This window comes from Mauremys mutica, chromosome 9 (genome assembly GCF_020497125.1).
Source record: "Mauremys mutica isolate MM-2020 ecotype Southern chromosome 9, ASM2049712v1, whole genome shotgun sequence".
NCBI classification, from domain to species: Eukaryota; Metazoa; Chordata; order Testudines; family Geoemydidae; genus Mauremys; species Mauremys mutica.
Window position 1 is genome coordinate 48,011,654 of NC_059080.1, and position 20,590 is coordinate 48,032,243.

At 52.8% G+C, this 20,590-nt stretch overlaps 1 protein-coding gene across 6 annotated transcripts in view; it reads right to left on the minus strand.

The window, feature by feature from the left end:
* KIF1A (kinesin family member 1A) overlaps positions 1-20,590 on the minus strand; it is a 192,140-nt gene that overhangs the window by 96,523 nt on the left and 75,027 nt on the right. For all 6 annotated transcript variants that reach the window (XM_045029643.1, XM_045029646.1, XM_045029644.1 and 3 more), the window contains exons 6-14: positions 20,137-20,315; positions 19,361-19,472; positions 18,229-18,306; positions 17,760-17,825; positions 16,638-16,655; positions 15,289-15,364; positions 14,831-14,909; positions 14,113-14,255; positions 3,876-4,009 (exon numbers count right to left, since the gene is read on the minus strand). In XM_045029643.1, the coding sequence (XP_044885578.1) occupies positions 3,876-4,009; positions 14,113-14,255; positions 14,831-14,909; positions 15,289-15,364; positions 16,638-16,655; positions 17,760-17,825; positions 18,229-18,306; positions 19,361-19,472; positions 20,137-20,315 (885 nt within the window). The remainder of the gene's footprint in view (positions 1-3,875; positions 4,010-14,112; positions 14,256-14,830; positions 14,910-15,288; positions 15,365-16,637; positions 16,656-17,759; positions 17,826-18,228; positions 18,307-19,360; positions 19,473-20,136; positions 20,316-20,590) is intronic.

Below are 20,590 nucleotides of genomic sequence, written 5' to 3' on the forward strand. Positions count from 1 at the left end.
GGGCAGTACACCGTGGCCAGCCAGGCTTGGAGAGGTCTGAGTCTCAGCCTCACGTGTCGCGCTACATAAGTGCACAAAGTGTCTGAGGAGGCTCAAGCAAAGCCAGATGGTTGTGATCGGTTGTGATTGCAGGGAATGAATTAGCATTAAAATTGCCCGAAAACATTCCTCCAGGAGGAGGGCTCTTGCCAGCGGGGAGTTGAGCACAGCCCCGATGAACTCTATTCTCTGGATAGTTGTCAGGGTTGACTTCTGCACATTAATGAGACAACCCAACACTTGGCAGATCGACCGTATTAGGTCGATGTCAGACTCCACTTGTGCTTGAGACCAGTCCTTGATGAGCCAGTCGATAAATGGGAACACATGGACACCTCTTTTCCTCAGAAACGCTGTCACAACTGCCATGCACTTGGTGAAGACTCATGGGGTGGCCTAGAGACCAAAAGGCAAGGCCATGAATTGATAATGATCCTGGTTCACCACAAACCTCAGAAATCTTCTGTGGCCATGGAAAATCGAGATGTGGACGTAGGAGTCTTTTAAATTGAGGGTGGCATACCAATCCCCTGGTTCCAGTGACAGAATGATGGATGCCAAGGAGACCATGTGGAACTTCAGCTTCCTGAGATAGTGGTTGAGAGTTGACACATCTACAATGGGTCTGAGTCCTCCCTTGGCCTTGGGTACCATAAAATACCAGGAACTGAATCCTTTCCCCCTTCACGGCAGTGGAACCACCTCTATAGCTCCCACCCAAAGGAGAAACTGCACCTCCTGCTCTAGCAGAACAACATGAGAAGGGTCCCTGAAGGGAACGGGGAAGGTGAGTGGGAAGATGGGGTAGAAATAAAGTGAAGGTTCTAACAAAACTCTGTTGTGCTCAAAACCCAGCAGCTGAAAGTGAACCACACCAGGCCCTCAGAAAAGAGAGGGGTGACTGGATCCTGAGTAGGAATTGACAGGCTGTCCTCGATCAATTCATCAAAACAAGTATTTTGAGAATACCACGTGACATGGGGCTTTCTGAGAGGGTCCTCTAAAGGAAGAAGATGGCGGAGGTGGCCTGCGCCCAAACCCCTTATTCCTCTTTCTCCGCTGATCATGCCTGGCTAGCTGGGCATAGAAATGCCCATAATACTGAGGCCTATACGGTCTCCTGGGTTGTGCTGGAAAATGCAGGCCCAGGGATTTCAGAGTCACCCTACAATCTTTTAGGCCATGCAGTCTGGCATCAGTTTGCTCTGAAAAGAGTGATGGCCCCTCAAAAGGCAGGTCTTGCAAGGTCTGCTGTACTTCCTGCAGGCACCATGTAACCATGAGATCCTGTGCATGGTAACTGCTGTGGCCATAGATGTAGCTGCAGAGTCCATGGCATCCAGTGCTGCCTGCAGAGAGGACCCCATCTTGCCCTCCTCCACAAGGGTGGAGAACTCCTGCTGGCTGTCATGGAGAAGTCTGTTTTTGAACTTGTTCATTGCTTCCCACATGTTAAAGTCATAGTGGCCCAGCAGTGCCTGCTGGTTTGCTATGCGAAGTTGAAGCCCCCCTGGTGGAGTTGGCTTTCCTGTCCAGTAGGTCGAGCTTCAGGGGTTCCTTCATTTTCAGTGCAGACCCTGGCTGGCCCTGATAGTCCCTCTTGTTGGCAGCCACCACAACAAGTGATCCGGGGGTGGAGGGTGAGAAAATAAAAACCTCACAACCCTTGGCTAGCACAAAGTACTTCCACTCCATTCTCTTAGCAGTAGGAGGCTGGGTTCTGCCAGAGAGTCTTAATAGGTCCCATAATGGCCTCATGTAGGAGGAGAGCAACCTTTACACAAAATCGCTGCTGATAAATTGTCCAAGAAGCTGTCAGAAGGCTCCTTGGCAACTTCTGCCTGCAGACCCAGATTGGACGCCACCCGATTAATAAGTCCTGGGGGGTCCTCAGATTATCCTGAAGCAGGGATGTCCCCTTCACCATTAGTTTATCATCAGGTGAAGACAAAGAGGAGGCATGCACTGCCATAGCCGCCACTATATCCTCCCCTTGGGAAGCCTGCTTGCGCTCATCAGTACCAGCCTTGATACTGGCTTTGGTACTGGGATGTGCTCCAGATTTGGTGCCAAGTGCAGAGCTCAGGCCAGTCCCACTATCGATACCAGTGACAGGCGCCGATGTGGTACCAGTGGCATCCTACTCTCAGAGTATACTGAGTAGGAGTGTCTACAGCTAGTGCCGTGATCCAGGGAAAACCCCCACAGGTTCCAAAAAGGCCACTGTACCAGTGCCGGACTCCATGGGCCAAGTGTTCTAGGGCATCATGGCTTTCAGAGCTCCCGACAATGCCGGTGGGCGATGGGTGTGGCCTCGGCAGTGGCAGCGAGGTGAGGAGCCGGAACCAGAGTCTGATTCCAAAGGGGAAGAGGAGGAGGAGGAGCATGGGGACCAAGGCGGTGCCAATCCTCCCAGAGCTGGGAAACAAGGCTGTGGCGATGCCTCAGGAGAGGTGATTAGGGAAGGCTCTCCCCTAGAAAGCGGCCTCAGTACCGACCTGAAGCTGGTCGATGCTTCAGAGCTGGCAAGCGGTGCCTGCAATGCCGCTTCTTGTGCCCCTGGTGAACCCAGTACTGGCAGAGTTAGCAAGTCGCTAGCCATTGCGTAAGCCTCCTAATCTGTATGCTAGTGGGAAGGGGGTTGCACCTCCCTTCATAGGGTTTGTGGTGCTGGCGCAGGTGACAGTTTCAGCAGCTGCTACGGTGCCAGAAAGTGGGAGTGATGCGGTGCAGGTCTTGCCCTATCCCTGTCTGCAGATCTTGACTTGTCTACCCTTCTGTCTCCCTTTGGTGCGGAAGAACAGCTCTTCTCATCGTGCCCGCAATGCTTCTTCTTGGGCACTGGGGATGAGGAGCAATGCTGCGAGCTCCTAGCAGCGAGAGGTGCACTGCACTCCAAAGCTGATGTGCTCAATGCTGAGTCAAGCGCCAGCTCCGAGGCGGGTCTCAATACTGCCTCCATCAGGAGGACTTTCAGTCTCGCTCCCCAGACTTTTTGAGTGTGTGGGATTAAACTCGCGACAAATCTGGCAGCGACCTTTTCTGTATCCTTCTCACAATCCCAAACACTTGAGACAGCTCAAGAGAGGGTTGCTGTTGGGCACAGGCTTCCCACAGGTGGGGCCAGGCTTAAACCCTGGAGACTAAGGCATGCCCCAGCAACCAGAAGGAGGAACACCTCTCCAGACAAGGAGAGGTGTCCTAATTCCTATACTAAACTTACTAAAACTACATGAACTACTTAACTAACAACTATTTACAATAAAAACTACGCAAAAAAACACTATGAAAAACTTTGCCAAGACAGAGAGGAGAGTTCCAACAGCAGTCACGGGCAGTAAGAAGGAACTGAGGGACGCGGGCTCAGCACGGCCCCTTATACTGGCACTATGAGCGCGCAGCACCACGGAGCGCCAGAGCCAGCCCAACGGATACCACTAGGGAAAAAATTCCAACAGTGATGCTCAGTGTGTGCACACACCTAACTCGGAATGGCATGTACAAGCACTCGAAGAAGAACTGAGCTTCTGGAGGCTTTCTAAACCTGTGGGGAAATCTCCAAAAGGTCATCTTGGGGGCATGGACTCCACAAAGTGTCCCTGACAATAAAGTACTTGCTGTTCTCAATTGATTTCATTACTTCATAAGAAGCAGGAGGCTGCAGGAGATAATCTAGGAGGTGCACAAATAATAATAGCAGAGCATGGGCTGTTACAGTTGTTATCCGCAGGTTCAAATGCCACCATGGGGATATAAAATGGATGTTGCCAGATCAAGTGTGTTTCATCTTCCGCTAATCTCAATACAGCATGATGTCAGCATCGTCAGGCTCTTACCTTCAGCCTCTCAATGGCCTCTTCACTGCCTGGAGCAAACATGATGCGTTCGTGGAGGCTGGAGACAGAGGCAGCTCGGCTGGACAAGGCTGACAGCGAGGAGGACGGGCTCATCCCCACTAAGGCATTGGTCACTGTGGAGAGATTGTCAGGGCGTTGACTCAGTTCTGCCAGGCTACGGTTACCATTATTGTTCTCAAAGTCGGTCATGTCTATGGGGCAGGGAAGGGGGAAAGAGGGAGGGATGGACACGTGGACAGGAAGAAGGAAAAGGAAGATAGAGAAAAGAAAGGCAGTTGGGAAAAAGTGACATGATGTGGTGAGCAGAAAGCTAGAAATTAAAACACAGAAATACACACAGCATCATGTGCCAGTGACAGGGCTAGAGGCACTCACACCATCTCTCCGCCAGAAGGAGCATTCACACCACATCCAGAACAGCCGCGCTAACTGTTGCTACATGGTTCTTCGCCTCCCTTCCCTCCCATTATGTCCCCTGGCTTGTCAGGTAGAGAGCCAGGCAGAGGGCAGGAAAGCTTACTCATGACTGGGTTGGCTAATGGCTAAATGGGCATGTAGCAGGGTGGTTACCCGCTCCTGCCCTGCGGGGCTTGAAACAGCCCAGGAGAGGGGCTGTGACTGGGGCAAGAAGCCTGGGCTGATTGGGGGAAAGTAGGTTCAGCTGGGGCCATGCCCCAATCAGGCCCAGCTGGCCCCTATAGGAGGCTGTGAGCCAGAAGCCCAGTAAGTCTCCCTCTGGTTGTAGAGGGAGAAGGGCCTGGCTGCAGGGACCTAAGCAAGACATCTAGATTGGGAGCAGGGCTGGGGAAAGGCCAGAAGAGCTGGGAGCTTGGGCCTGGAAAGCCCCAGGCTGCAGGCCTGACTGTAGGCTGAATAGGTGCAGGGTTGCAACGGGGCAGCCCATGCGGAGGCAGAGGCAGCAGGTCCGAACCCCCTTGCCTGTGATGAGTGGCTTATACTGCAGTCTGTCCCAGTGAATGGGGGCTAGATGGAGACTGGGCAGTAGCCAAGACTGAGGCGAAGTGGGGATAGTGGGTGGGGGTTCCCCTGGGAGGGGGAGACCCAGAACTGTGGGGGTACTGCCAGGGGACAGCGCCCAATTAAAGGGGCACTGGGGTCCTGGGAGGGACACGGGGGCCAGCAGTGGTGGCGAGACACCGGACTGAAGAGGGTGCTCCGGAGGCTGGATGCTAATTCCCGAGGACAACCAGCAGGAGGCGCCGCAGGGGTGAGTCTGCACACACTTACAAGGCAGAAGACTCCAGTTGCCATTTTGGCCCCAATATGGCCTGATGTTCAGAAGAGCCTAGGGCACTGGGTGCTGCTCTCTTGTGAAAATCTGGCCATGAGTGTCACAATGGGAACTGCTGGATCTGTACAATGCTTAACATCACAGGATCCTGGGCCATGACTGGGGCTCCTAGGAGTTACCACAATCCAAAGATATTATCACAACAATGGTGGCTCTCCTCAAAACCTGACCCATGACTCAATCTTCCCTTGGCTGGGTTGGTTTGTGTTCATTTCCCCAAGAATATTTAAGTGACTGGTGTTTTGTTCCCTTGAGCATTAGTCTGAATATGGGAATCCAGGAAAGCATGAGATGATTCATGCTGGGGTAGCTCATGCAGCTGCCCCATATCTAACAGGTTTGTGTCTTTGAGCAGGAGGCTGTTGGGAGGCAGGAGGGAGAGCCTAAGGGAGTGAAAAAGCCAACCAAATGGAGTGATCATCACTCAGTGAGGGGCTGGAGAAGTAGAAGTAACGGAAAGTTACCTTTGCCTGGGGACCTGGTGCATGTGATCCAGCCCCAGAACAAGGAGTAAGGTGCCTGCTGTGCAGTCAGAGACTGAGGCTGAATAGTGGTGGGGTGACAGTACCTCAGGACATCTTCCCTATGGAACCACTACACATAGCACCGGCCACAATGGCACAGTGTTAGCGGGGAACCAAAGAGCTGCTGACATAGGGAGAGCCATCACCAGGGAGATATGGGGGAGCCAAGAAGCAACAATCACTTGATGCGATTGTGACAAAAGAAAATGAAATATCAGTCTGTTAGACAGCCCACAAATCTGCCGTTCTCCCTTAGCCAGGCAGGACCACAGCTATTTCTAAATCTGAGCCAAATGCTCTTTCTTGTACAAAAGAGGATGGGAAAAGGCCTTTAAAGTCTGAAAATGTCCCAATCTTGCACTTCTCCTGCTCTCTGCCTTTGTAGAGAGCTCCCTCCACTCTCTCTGAGACATGCAACACCCCAAAAGATTTTTTCTGCCACGGCTCCTCTTTATAAAGGTTACGTCATCCAATCAGAGAATAGAGCCCATGACCAGTGCCCAATCAAATGGAATTCCTCACATCAAGTGCTGATAAGTATGGCTCTACCAAATTCATGGTCCATTTTGATCAACTTCTCGGTCATAGGGTTTTAAAAATCATAAATTTCATTATTTCAGCTATTTAAATCTGAAATTTCATTGTGTTGTAATTGTAGGGGTCATGACCCAAAAAGGAGTTGTGAAGGAGGGGTCACAAGGTTATGGGGGGGAGGGGGTTGTAGTACTGCTACCCTTACTTCTGCACTGCTGCTGGCAGTGGCACTGCCTTCAGAGCTGGGTGGCTGGAGAGCAGCGGCTGTTGGCTGGGATCCCAGCTCTGAAGGCTGCACTGCCACCAGCAGCAGAGCAGAAGGATGGCATGGTATGGTATTGCCACCTTTACTTCTGCACTGCTGCCTGCAAAGTTGGGCCCTCAGTCAGCGGCCACCACTCTCTGGCTGCCCAGCTCTGAAGGCAGCAGAGCAGAAGTAAGAATGGCATGGTATGGTATTGCCACCCTTACTTCCACACTGCTGCTGGGAGGGCACTGCCTTCAGAGCTGGTCACCTAGACAACAGCCACCTCTCCCCAGTTGCCCAGCAATGAAGGCAGCTCAGAAGTAAGGGTGGCAATACTGTGACCCCCCGTTAAAATAACCTTGCAACCCCAATGAAATTCCCTTTGGGGTCAGGACCCCCAATTTGAGAAATGTTGGTCTTCCCCATGAAATCTGTATAGTATAGGGTAAAAGCACTCAAATGACCAGACTTAACGGTCTGTGACACGTTTTTCATGGCCGTGAATTTGGTAGGGCCCTACTGATAAAAGAACTGGGGACAGTTGGCAAACAGCCTGTAGGCGGATGTACGTTCATATAATTTACCTGTCCAACTATGATGCATAACAACCACCACATTTTTAGGAATCCTGGCCAGTTCATGGACAATGTGCAAACAGGAACGTGACGAGGGCCGACACAAACTGTCTCATGGGGGCATTCACACTGCAGCTGCGCTGTTTGTTCTAAGCATTAGTACCTTAATGCCACATCAGCATTGATACGTGATCCCCTTTCATGTGTTAGGATGAGGTTAATGTTAGTGACTACAGTTGTTTCTGATAATGGCCTGGTGTTGAGTCTGCATTGGGGTTAGTGCATACATCTACCTACATTTAGCATTTGGCCTGACACTTGGACTTCTAGGGGAGTTCTCATGGAAGCCTCCAAAGTCTCTTCCCTTCCGGTGGTGCACAGCAATGACTGCCATGGATCCAGGCCCCAGAGCCAAGAAAGTGATGGAGCGAGAGAGAGGGCCTGCCCAGGTGGGCTGTAAGAAAGGCAGCTCTGCAATGTTGGAGATCTGGCATTGTCCGGGGTCACTGAAAGCAGGGAAGGAATTATTGTGCTGCTAGTTTAAAAACTGCTCAGATGTACTGGACACCAGCTGTCTGATGAAATGCCTGAGGAAGAGGGCAGGCCAAAAGCCAGCTGAATGCACTGCCAGGCCTTTCCAGGACTGGCTGTAGGCAGGTACGGGGTCAGCGGTAGCTGCATACGAGAGTGGGCGGGAGTTTGCCAAAGCTGCGAGGTCTCATTGTCAGAGGTGCTGAGTTTGACCCCAGCTGAGGCTGTAGGTACTCTGCATCTCTGGAAGCCAGGCCCGGGGTGACTGACATGGGGCTGGCTTTCTGAGCTGGCTGTGGGGGCTTCTCTGTGGAGTCGCTATCTGCAAGTGTGCAGCGGCTACTGGTCTTGGCACTATGTGCCCCGCACTGACATTTGGAGGCTGGTCCTGACAACACCTGCTCTGATGGCAACCTGTTCAGGGGCCTGGCTAGAACACAGCACAGTCAGCCAGTTCCCTCTCCATTAAAACCCCATCTGCCTCATGATGCCCGGTTAGAAGTGACTCTGCTTCATCAAGCTGCTTGGCGCTTTTGCTGCGCCTTAACCTCTGCTTCCCCCACTCTGAACTACCTGAGGCACCAAGAGCAGGATGGTAGCCGCAGCCCCGCTCCAATCAGACACCCCCTTGTGGGCCGGGAGGTGCTGGCCAGCCCTTGCCCCCTTGCTCTCCACAACCACAGCCTGGCTGCTGCGGGGTGGGTGTATCAGGGAGGGTGGGATGGCCCTGCACACTCCCCCCACCCGCAGGGCACTCAGAATCTGGCCTTTCAGATTATGCCCACAAAGAGGACTCCGTGAGGGGCTAGGGCAAGGGCGGGCAAACTTTTTGGCCTGAGGGCCGCATCAGGTTTCGTAAATTGTATGGAGGGCTGGTTGGGGAGGGGGTTGTGGCCCAGCCCCCACCTCCTATCTGGCTCCCCCCCAGGGCCCCTGCCACATCCAACCACCCCTTCTCCCTGTCCTCTGAGTGCCCCCTGCCGCCCCATCCATCCCCCCTACCCCCTGACTGCCCTCCTGGGACCCCTGCCCCCATTCAACCCCCTGTTCCCCCTCCAACCGCCCTGCCCTCTATCCACACCCTGCCCCCTGACCACCAGCCTGAACTCCCCTGCCCTCTATCCAACCAGCCCTTTTCCCTGCCCCCTTACCGCGCTGCTTGGAGCACCAGTGGCTGGCGGTGCTACAGCTGTGGTGCCTGGCTGGAGCCGGGCCACGCTGCCGCTGCCACCACACAGCTCAGAGCACCAGGTCAAGCCGGGCTCTGCAGCTGTGCTGCCCCAGGAGCTCACAGCCCTGCTGCCCAGAGCATTGCGCCAGCGGCATAGCAAGTGTGCTGAGGCTGCGGGGGACGGGGGACAGCAGGGGAGGGCCCGGGGGCTAGCCTCCTGGGCCAGGAGCTCGGGGGCCAGGCAGGACTGTCCCACCGGCTGGATGTGGCCCATGGGCCATAGTTTGCCCACTCTGGGCTAGGGGCAGCAGCACAGTGCCTGGCAGGCCAAGAGGGGCCCCCTTAAAGCCACATGTTGGGGGCCCAGATTTTACTGACTTTTTTTTAATTTTTTTGCCCAGGATACTCATGGCTCCCCTCTCTCTACACTATGGCAAACCTCCAGCCCCCAGGAGGCATGCTGGCACTCACACACCCCATGGAGAAGGCGCAGAGACACATATGCAGCTTACGAAGAGGGCCTCCAACCTGGACACATTTGTTAGTAGCCCTCAGGTCCATAGGCACGGACTTTGTCCTTCCCCAGAGGTTCTTGACCCCTGCTCGGCCCCAGGCCCTACCCCCACTCCATTCCTTCCCCAAGCCCCCACCCCGCCCCACCCCACTTCTTCCCACCCCACTCCGCCCCATCCACCAAGTGCACCCCGCCATAGCTCCTTCCCCTTCCAGCGCCTCCTGCACACCGCTAAATAGCTGATCCACGGCGGGCGGGAGGCACTGGGAGTGAGGGGGAGGCACTGATCAGTAGACCCTTGCACAGATACAAAAATGTGCGGAGAAAAGGTGGAGGAGTTGTACTGTATGTAAGAGAGCAGTATGATTGCTCAGAGCTCCAATATGAAACTGGGGAAAAGCCTGTTGAGTCTTCGGGTTAAGTTTAGAGGCGAGAGCAACAAGGGTGATGTTGTGGCGTCTGCTATAGATCACCAGACCAGGACGATGAGGTAGATGAGGCTTTCTTCAGACACCTAACAGAAGTTTCCAGATCACAGCCCCTGGTTCTCATGGGGCACTTCAATCACCCTGACATCTGCTGGGAGAGCAATACAGCGATGCACAGACAATCCAGGAAGTTTTTGGGGAGTGTTGGGGACAACTTCCTGGTGCAAGTGCTAGGGGAAGCAACTAGGGGCCATGCTCCTCTTGACCATCTCACAAACAGGGAAGAATTGGTAGGGAAAGTAGAAGCAGTAACCATGGGCAGCAGTGACCATGAAATGGTCGAGTTCAGGATCCTGACAAAAGGAAGAAAGGAGAGCAGCATAATATGGACCCTGGACTTCAGAAAAGCAGACTTTGACTCCCTCGTGGAACTGATGGGCAGAATCCCCTGGGAGGCTAGTATGAGGGGGAAAGGAGTCCAGGAGAGCTGACTGTTTTTTAAAGAAGCTTCACTGAGGGCGCAGGAACAAACCATCCCGATGTGCAGAAAGAATAGCAAATATGGCAGGCGACCAGCTTGGCTTAACAGAAATCTTCGGAAACTTAAACACAAAAAGGCAGCTTACAAGAAGTGGAAACTTGGACAGATGACTAGGCAGGAGTATAAAAATATTGCTCAAGCATGCAGGGGTGTAATCAGGAAGGCTAAAGCACAATTAGAGTTGGAGCTAGCAAGGGATGTGAAGGGTAACAAGAAGGGTTTCTACAGGTATGTTAGCAACAAGAAGGTGGTCAGGGAAAGTGTGGGACCCTTGCTGAATGGGGGAGGCAACCTAGTGACAGATGATGTGGAAAAAGCTGAAGTACTCAATGCTTTTTGGCCTGGTCTTCACAGAGAAGGTCAGCTCCCACACTGCTGCACTGGGCAGCACAGCATGGAGAGGAGGTGAGCAGCCCTCAGTAGTGAAAGAACAGGTTAAGGACTATTTAGAAAAGCACAAGTCCATGGGGACAGATCTAATGCTGAGGGAACTGGCTGATGTGATTGCAGAGCCATTGGCCATTATCTTTGAAAATTCATGGTGATTCGGGGAGTCCCAGACAACTGCAAAAAGCAAATATAGTGGCCATCTTTAAAAAGAGGGAAGAAGGAGAATCTGGGTAACTATAGACCGATCAGCCTCACCTCAGCCCCTGGAAAAATCGTGCAGCAGGCCCTCAAGGAATCCATTTTGAAGCACTTGGAGAGGAAGGTGATTAGGAAGGTGATCAGCATGGATTCACCAAGGGCAAGTCATGCCTGACCAACCTGATTGCCTTCTATGATGAGATAACTGGCTCTGTGGATATGGGGAAAACGGTGGATGTGATATACCTTGACTTTAGCAAAACTTTCGATATGCTCTCCCACAGTATTCTTGCCAGCAAGTTAAAGTATGGATTGGATGACTGGACTATAACATGGATAGAAAGTTAGCTAGATCGTCGGGCTCAATGGGTAGCAATCAACGGCTCAATGTCTAGTTGGTAGCCAGTATCAAGCGGAGGGTCCCAGGGGTCAGTCCTGGTGCCCGTTTTGTTCAACATCTTCATTAATGATCTGGATAATGAGATGGATTGCATCCTCAACAAGTTTGCAGATGACACTGAACTGTGGGGGGAGGTCGATATGCTGGAGGGTAGGTATAGGGTCCAGAGTGACGTAGACAAGTTGCAGAATTGGGCCAGAATAATCTGATGAGGTTCAACAAGGATGAGTGCAGAGTCCTACACTTAGGATGGAAGAATCCCATGCACCGCTACAGGCTGGGGACTGACTGGCTAAGCAGCAGTTTTGCAGAAAAGGACCTGGGGATTATAGTGGATGAGAAGCTGGATATGAGTCAACAGTGTGCCCTTGTTGCCAAGAAGGCCAACGGCATATTGGGCTGCATTAGAAGGAGCATTGCCAGCAGATTGAGGGAAGTGATTATTCCCCTCTATTCAGCACTGGTGAGGCCACATCTGGAGTACTGCATCCAGTTTTGGGCCCCCCACTAAAACGATGTGGACAAATTGGAGAGAGTCCAGCAGAGGGCACAGAAAATAATTAGGGGGCTGAGGCACGTGACTTACGAGGAGAGGTTGAGGGAACTGGGTTTATTTAGTCTGCAGAAGAGAAGAGTGAGGGGGGATTTGATAGCAGCCTTCAACTATCTGAAGGGGGGTTCCAAAGAGGATGGAGTTTGGCTGTTCTCAGCGGTGGCAGATCACAGAACAAGGAGCAATGGTCTCAAGTTGCAGTGGGGGAGGTCTAGGTTGGATATTAGGAAAAACTATTTCACTAGGAGGGTGGTGAAGCACTGGAATTGGTTACCTAGGGAGGTGGTGGAATCTCCATCCTTAGACGTTTTTAAACCCTGGCTTCACAAAGCCCTGGCTGGGATGATTTAGTTGGGGTTGGTCCTGCTTTGAGCAGGGGGTTGGACTAGATGACCTCCTGAGCTCTAACCCTAATTTTCTATGAACTGAGACCAGAAATCCAGGCCAGCTTCTCACAAGGAAAGGAAATCTGACTCATAAGTATGTTCCCAATGGACCAAGGGACCCAGGAGTCAATGGGCTGAGATCATTCTACCTGCACTAGGTTCCCATCAGCTGTTAGTTCATCTGGGACCATAGCAGGGTAATTGTAGGCTGTTGCTCTGCCAAACTGACAGGGATTCTAGCTATGCCATTGACCAGGGATGTCAGCTGGACTGTTCACAGCTCTTTTACAAACAAGGCACAGACTGCAGGGCCTCCCAGCCTGCCAGCAAAAGCCAGTTCGCTTTGTCAAGTCTAGGAACACATGTTCAGAAGCCCTGCTGGTCCCAGTACAACCAGCAGCAGGATCAATGCTGGGTCACTGGGAACACTTGTGATTTTATATCAGTGGTGGGAAGCAGATAACTTAGTGCCCATAGTTAGGGTATTGCCAGCAGAACCAGTACTGGAATCGGTACTAGTCCCAAGCCCAGCAGAAGCAGCAACAGCACAGAAGCAGCAGAAACCATAGTTACAGCATGGAGAAAAGAGGCCCGGGAAGTTCACTTAGAAAATCAATTCCATCTCGCATGTTTTGGAGGAGAGCACAATGCAGGCAAATTCTTCAGCTAACCCCTGGCCCTCCAGTACATTGGCTCAAAGCCCAGCCAAGGCACTGACTGAGAAGCTGGCTAGCCTCAGTCTGACTTCCCCAGCTCAGCACCCAGGACCATATGGCTTGGGGCTGCACTACCTCTTGTGCAGAGCTGACAGAGTTTGATGGAGACTGGTGCATGGCCTCCCCAGCCCTTGCCATATGTCAATCCCCGCCCCTCTTCCCCCTCACAACAGACGGCACTGTGGAGGTCCCCTTGCTTGTGGATCTGGGAGAACCATCAAGCATGATAGCCGCACCTGAGGGCCAAGGATGAGCCTTCTAATGAGGAAAGGGAGCTCCCTGTGCAAAGAGGTTACTATGCCAATGCAGGCAGTTGCCCACCAATTCTCTTAAGTGATCTGTGCATCCCTTGGTCGCAGCAAAGTCCTGGCAGCTCTCAAGCTGAGCACTGTAGCAGGGCACTGCTGGGGAGGAGCAGATGACCACCTTAACACCTCCACAGCACAGCTGTGAGAGCACACAAGCTTCCCATAGCTGGGCCCTTGCTTATAGGCTATTGGACTCCTTTGCCATGCTGTATGTATGTTCCTTTGCTACAACCGAGTCTTGGAGAAGCAGTGAAGCACATAGAACACCCACAATGGGAAATACACACATTTAGGTCGTCCTGAAGCAGTGTTAGCTAAGAGAAAGAGAGGAGAGGGAGTGGGAAGAAAGACAAAGAAAACAGAACAAGAATAGGTTCATCTTTATAGGACTAAGGAACAGAGAAGCATGCCCCTCAGGTTGAGAAAAAAGGCCGTACATTGACCCAGCCTGGGGACATCTCCCTGAGGACAACACAGGGAGTGCTCACCACGCTGAGACTGGCTCTTTGTTGGGACAGGAGTCCTGGGACTGATAGCACAGAGGATGAGCCTGTACCCCTGGAGCCACCCTGGGGCTGGAGACTAGGGTTCATGGTCAGCATGAGGGGCATAGGCTAGAGTCCCCAGGATTATGGTGATCGCATGCATCTCCCTGATGTCGTAGGGGACTTTCCCAGCAGGCTGTGGCAGAGATGCAGTGTGAGGAACTACAAGGAGCAACAGGTCAGGGAATAGAGATGTCTTGGTGATGTAATGCCATTGAACAACATGGTGGGGATGAGGATGGCTGAGCCTGTCCTACCCCAGTAAACTGAGATTTTAGAGAGCTCTATCTTGCTTCTCCTAAGCAAATCCCGGTCCCAGCCAAGAGGCTGGAGAGGTACGTACTGTCAATGATGTCCCCAAGACCCTGGGAGTAGAGCAGATCTCTCAGACGAGCGACCTCATCCTTCAGCTCCCTGATCAGCTTATTGTTAGGATCCTCATTAATGACAGCGTTGCATCTGATCTGTTTGGCACGGTCAGCATACCTGCAGAAATGGGACACATGGCCAATCACCAGACTTCTTATCGCACTCACTCAGGTCTGAGACAGCATGGGCCAGGGGCTAGTGCATTGGACTGGCATTCAGGAGACCTGGGGTCTATTTGCATATAATAACATAAAGCATGGCTTCTGGCAGAGCCTTCCGGCCATGAGGCTCCCCATTCTACTCCCATCTGCAGGAACAGGCAGCAGGGGGGACGGGACAGAGCAAATCCAACAACACAAGGGAGAGCGTCACAGTGTAGTCTAGTGCCAAGCTGGGAGAGGGACTAGGAAGGCCAGTGGCTGGAGGTGGAGGAGAGTGCTCTGTAACGCTACGGACAGAACAAATGGTTAGGGACCCTCATCTGCTGCTTTGACATTGACACAGAGCAGTGATAAGCACTGCCCAGAGGGGAGCTCTCTATCAGTGAGGGGCTATGGGACAGTAGTGGAATGAAGGAACAGTGAAGGCAACAGGAGGGGAATGTCTAAGGCTGTGACTTCAGATGTCACACTCCATGTTCCCCAGCCCCTGTGCAGGGGACGTGGGGATGAACTGTTGTCACAAAGGCCTACCTTAAAGTACTGAGGGTCTCATCGTAGTTGATATCAGCAGGGCTGAGAGCAGCAACCATAGCAGTCCTGGAGTTACCACCTGCCAGAGAAAAAACCCCTTGGCTCCATGAAGTGGATCTGTTCCTGGGCCCTCTTTGTAACCCCCCTTCTCTCTGCTTTCCCCTTCCTGCCAGAGCATCCCTGTCATTCTGCCCACAGAGCACACATACCAAACAGTATCCCCACCCCGCAGCCCCCAGCTCACATGGTCACATAGAATTCCAGCACAGGAACATCCGGTGCTTTGAATGAGTTGGGAGGGTCCCTGACAGCCGGAGGGCAAAGGGAGGAGGAGGAGTTAAAGCAAGGAGACTACAAAAGTTCAGGAGACAGGGACCTCTGGAGGTCTGTTGCCTGGAAATTCAGTGAGTTAAGGCCAGAACCAGGGCAAACTAAGTGAACCAGACTCCTTCCCTCACCCAGGTTTTCCCGGAGAAGCCAGGTCAGCACGGAGTCCCGGTACGGGATGAAGTCTGTCTTTTTCTTCTTTTTGTTCTGGAGGAAGAGAGCACAGGAGGGAGATGAGACACCTCGTTCTCTTCAAAGGTAGTAGATTCTCAGTCAGTATCAACCAGGGTCATTTGCCTAGTGACTTCCAGCCACATCTGGCCAAAGGCACACTTTTGAGCTTCCCCTAGCCCAGAGCAAACCACCTACAGTTCAGAGGTTCGATAAGGACCCAAAGACTGTATGCTGTCCGAATTATCTACACCTAGTAATCCTGCAAGAAGAGTCTGTCTATGGAGATTTTCTGCTTTGGAGTGGACCAGAAACACATAAAGAACAACTCTGCCTCCCACTTCCAGCCCCCATCCTCCACAGCCAGGATGTGATGTCCAATGGATAGGACACTAGCCAAGGACTTGGGTCCAAGTCCCTGCTCTGCCCCAGACTCCTTGTGACACTTTGGCAAGTCACTTGGCCTCGGTACGCCCGACCTCACACAGGTGTTGTGAGGCGCCAGCTTCCATGGTAACAGGGGCCATACCAGCACCTGAGAGAGACAGAAGTGCAGGCAAGGCAGAGATGACTATAACAGACTGGAGGGAAGTGAACTGAATATTTTCAGACCTCAATAGAGGTGTTTGGTTTGGGTTCGGTTTGATTCTTATTGCAGCAGAACCAGTTTGTCCGTCCCTTACTCCCATCCAGCCCAGTTACACACCAGTGCCTAGGTCAGTGAACTATCCTCTTCATTCCCCCAAAAGATTTTACACAGAAGAATCAACAGTCCCCAGGTGACTTCCAGCTCTAGGCTGATCTTGCAACAATGGCAGCACAGTCCCAGGAGATGCCAATACACCTGAGAAACACTATGCTAAGCCTAATCTGCCTCGCTCCTCCCTCCATTTCCAGCTGACTCAGACTAGCAAAAGCCAGCCTGGCTCTCCTCTCCATCACAGCTGCTCCACTGAGATATTAATCTCAAACGCAGGGAGCTGAAGGGCCCCAAGGTTAAAAGATGCTCTGTGGGCAGTGAATAGGTACCATTTTGACTGGCTTTGCTGTTGGCCAGCTCTTTGGTGCACTGCTTCTGCTGTAGGTCACCAGTCAGTGGAGCCAAGGGTTTGCAGCACAGAACCTCATTGGAGGTCAAATTGTGCCTGAATTTCAGAGCAGAGCTGAAAACAATGGGGCACTCAGTTTAAAAATCCATGCAATAGCATGGTCCTGGGCTGCATCTCAGTAACCTCCCCCTTTCCATCCACAACACCCCTGCCCGTGTTTGATCACCCAAGCCAAGGAACAGAACCCTCAAAGCACATACCTTATTGGGCCCCGAATCCTGAAAGGAAACCAGAGACATTGTTTACCATCACATGAGCATGTGAGACAAAGAGAGGCCAAAGAGGACGACAGTTTGCTTCAGTCGGGACAAGGGGCTGTGGGTAACTGCAACTTCCCCTCCACCACCCGGGAGAAGCTTCTACCTCTCTGAGATGAAGAGCTCTCCACAGAGAGCAGGCTCTGAGCATGGGCACTGCCGTGCAGCTCCCAATGGAGGGATGAGCGTGGGGGGGGGAACCCACACAAAGGCTCCTCCCACCCCGCTCGCCCCTCTGCTAAGAGGAAGTGCAGGCTGTGGCACAGGACTTGTGACAGGGAGTTATTATTTAGATTGCCATAGCACCCTAAACACAGAGGGAAACAACCCCTCTCCTGGAGAGCATATACTGAGAAAAATCAAAGTCAGACAGAGGGCAGGGAAAGGGATCCCCATACCAACAAAGCGAACAAAGCGGTGAGAGACGCTCATGATCCTGGCTCCATTTCCTGTCCTGCCCAGCTGCCTAATGGCTCTAGCTCCTCTTAAAAACGTATCTGTTAATATATATCCATCAACGATCCCCAATCTCCATTCCCAGGAGATCCCAGCTCACCCTTCCCACCCACCAAGTGCCCCGCCCCACCAGGCGCATACAACCAACACTCCAGCCAGTCCCATGTAACATGGATCATTCTAAAGATTCCCCCACTCCAGACTGGGGGAGTCTGCCAGGCACCCACTGCTGCCAGAGTCCATCAGGAACACCTGCCATTCTATGCCAGCAAAGGGGTGTGCAAGAGGGAGTGAGCTCAGGGGCTGATGTCCTTGAGCCATGGGAAGAGAGGAATGTTTCCATCAAAAGCACCTTTGTTGGCTCGTTCCCGGAACGTTTGCCTCGGAGGATATTTCATAGTCACGGCACAAGGGACTACAAGGGCTGCTCATCCAACAGCATCACTGGGGCCTAGTGTGTGCCGCCCTAACTCATGGGGTGAGCACGGATTCATGTCAATGGGTCCATAAGTGTCAGTGGGACTACCTGTGAGTCAGTGCTTCAGGGCTGCACAGTGTGGTTCTATGTAATCAGCCCCACCTGTGGACAGACCTCCTTGGCCGACCTACCATTTCAGCCAGCGCAGAGATGACCTTCCCCAGTGTGGTCAGAGACTTGTTGATGTTCGCTCCCTCCTGTTGAAGGAAGACAGAAAATCTAGCCTCCAAAAGTCAACTGATAGAGAGGGTCCTGACACATGAATCAGCTTAAGGGCATGTGGGTGTCTGCAGCTCAGCACAATAGCCAGGCTCAGATCCACAGATGATAGCAAACATGGCCAACAGCCAGCTCCCTCCCTGCCAGGGTCCCCCTGGGGAGAGAAAAGACATGGCATGTGGCTGGTCCCCCAGAGAAAACCAGTGGGGAGCAGTGGTTGTGGTGGGTTTAGTGGCTGATGAGAGAGTTGTTACTGGCACTCCAGCTGTCTGAGAATCCACCAAAGAAATGAGCACACCCCTCCGTGGTTGGGGTGCACCAACAGCACCTCAAAAAGCACCCAGCACTGAGTGCAGCTCCTGACTCATGCTCTTCTCTTACCTTTAGCCTTGTGCCCTTGGCCCCTGTAGAGTCAGCCCGTTCACTCCCAGCCAGGTCAACCAGGCTGATTTTGCTGACCTATAAGCAAAGAGGGATGCCTGCCATTGAGGGCACAGCTATGACTTGCACCTATCCAGAAGTGTCCCCAAGCACTTGACACATTGCTATGCAAATGGTGCAAACAGGAATCACAATTCACCACTGAAATGCAACCACCTCTGGTGTGAAATGCAACAGCTGTTTAACAGTGTGCAGTCATGCTGCACAGCCGTTTGGAGGAGAAGTAAATACTTGGTTCAACTGAAACTGTTAGGGGTGGAGAGGTGGATTTGAGGGAGGAAGAATGTGCTTATCCAAATTGGAATAGGGCCTGGACACTACAGCTAACACGCCTACTCTTGCAAAGAGTAACTTGAGGTGCTTAGTGGCCATAAGTAGTCAGGACCTCATCAAAAGACAATCCTGGCAGCAGCACAGCACCCCTGGCACCAGAACAAGGGATTGGTTCAATATATGCCCTGATGGTCTCCACCGGGGTGAGCTTTATTTTTGCACTAACAGCAGTTTGGGTCCGAGTCCTGTTTTATCTAGAGTCAGGGAGAGCAGGTTTCCAGCTCTGCCCATTCAAGGAGAGATTGGCAAAATCAGGAGTTGGTCAACAAACAAAACTGCAGGGTGGTTGGGCTCCAAGTCCCTGTTTGTTTGAGAAGTCCGATAAGTGGCTCAAGCTGGGTCGGTCGCTCTGGCACTGACCCAGGGTCGGGCGTACACTAGGCTTTTGCGGGGAAAGCTGCCCGCAGTTACTGCCACTACAATGTGTAGCAAGGCTCAGAGGGGCCCCAATGTGCTGAAAACCCTGCCCAGAGTAGGACTGAAGGACCCAACATGGGGAGCGTACCTGGGGGTGCAGTATGGGAAGGGGACACTGAGAGTTGGGGTATGGCAGGCAAGGCTTGCAAAGCTCTCCAATAGCCTTCTCCATCTCACCTTCTAACAACGATGCTTATTATTTATCTACCTCTTATCTCAGCACCTTCAGCCCAACCGTCACACCCTCTCTCCACCAGCCAGAGCACAGGAACTGGGAAAGTGCTGCCCAGCCCCAATAAAGAAACATCCCCTTTGTGCTCACCTTCTCGGTGGTGACGTCGGTTTCTGCATCGTGCCGTTTCTGGGTGAAGATGATGTTGAAGACAGCGTGCGATCGGCTGCTGGTTTCATTCATGTTTGTGGCAGCGACTGTCCTGTGGAGGGAAGAGGGCAGGGAGGCATGGAATCCTGCAGCTTGGCAGCCACTAGCAGCACTTGCTCAGAGCACAGAGCTGGTGACGTCAGGCAGAGCTCGGTGACTCCGCAAGGCAGGACTGAGAAGAGTGTAAGCCAGTGGAGCTCACGCTGGAGCACCTCTTAATGCCCTGCTCTGGTTTGGACACCTCCGCCTCTAAGAAGCTCACACAAAGCCTGCTGCAGTCAATGAGGGTCTCCCCATTGAATTCAGTGGGTTCTGCGCCAGGTCCCACACGCCCAGTCCCACCTCCACAGCTCCCTGGGGTCAAGACTCAGGATTGGCTCCATCACAGGGCAATATCAGGCTAGTGGACAGCACTCAGGAGACAAGAGGAAAACAAACCTGGGTCGGTGAGTGGGTGCTGCAGTGTGGCTGCTCTCTCTGATCCTGTCTGCTTTGTGCTCGTTGAGATACAGAGGCAAGAGCACAACAGGGCTCTCACCAGCAGCCCACCTAGCCAGCTCAGGAAAGAAGCCGAGTGATTTCTGAGGCCCTCCCAGCCAGAAGACAGGGGCCTAAGATGTGGGGCACGCGCTGAGTGATGTAAAGCAGGGGATTCTCCGGACAGCAGGAGGGTGGGAAGGGAAGGAAAGGCAACCAAGACTGTGCCCCCCTCTCACCTGGCTTTATTCCCAGAGTCCATCAGGTCCTGGATGTCATTGTAGGAAGTGACGGCCAGCTTGGAGAGGTCCTCTACATAGGGACCCAGGAGGGGGTGCTCCCTTACCCTCAGGTTCCCCTTATTCTTGGGATTCAGCAGGTCCCGCACACGCTCACAATATATCTCCATGTAGCTCACCTAGGGGACAGAGCGCACAAGGTCCTTGTCTGACAATGGGGGGAGGGGCTCCCACATCACACAGAACACAGATCCAGTTGTCAACCACCGTGACACACCCAGTGTCTTGCTCTAGGAGCCGCCCCCTTCCAGGCAGTGATCCATTGATTTCAATGGCTGTGTTAGCGTGAATGAGGGCAGAGTCTGGCATAAGGGCCATGGGCAAACCCTGCCCAGCATGCAGCCAGCTTTCCACTGACCCTGCTGAGGCCCTGCACGCCTCATCTGCCAGTCTG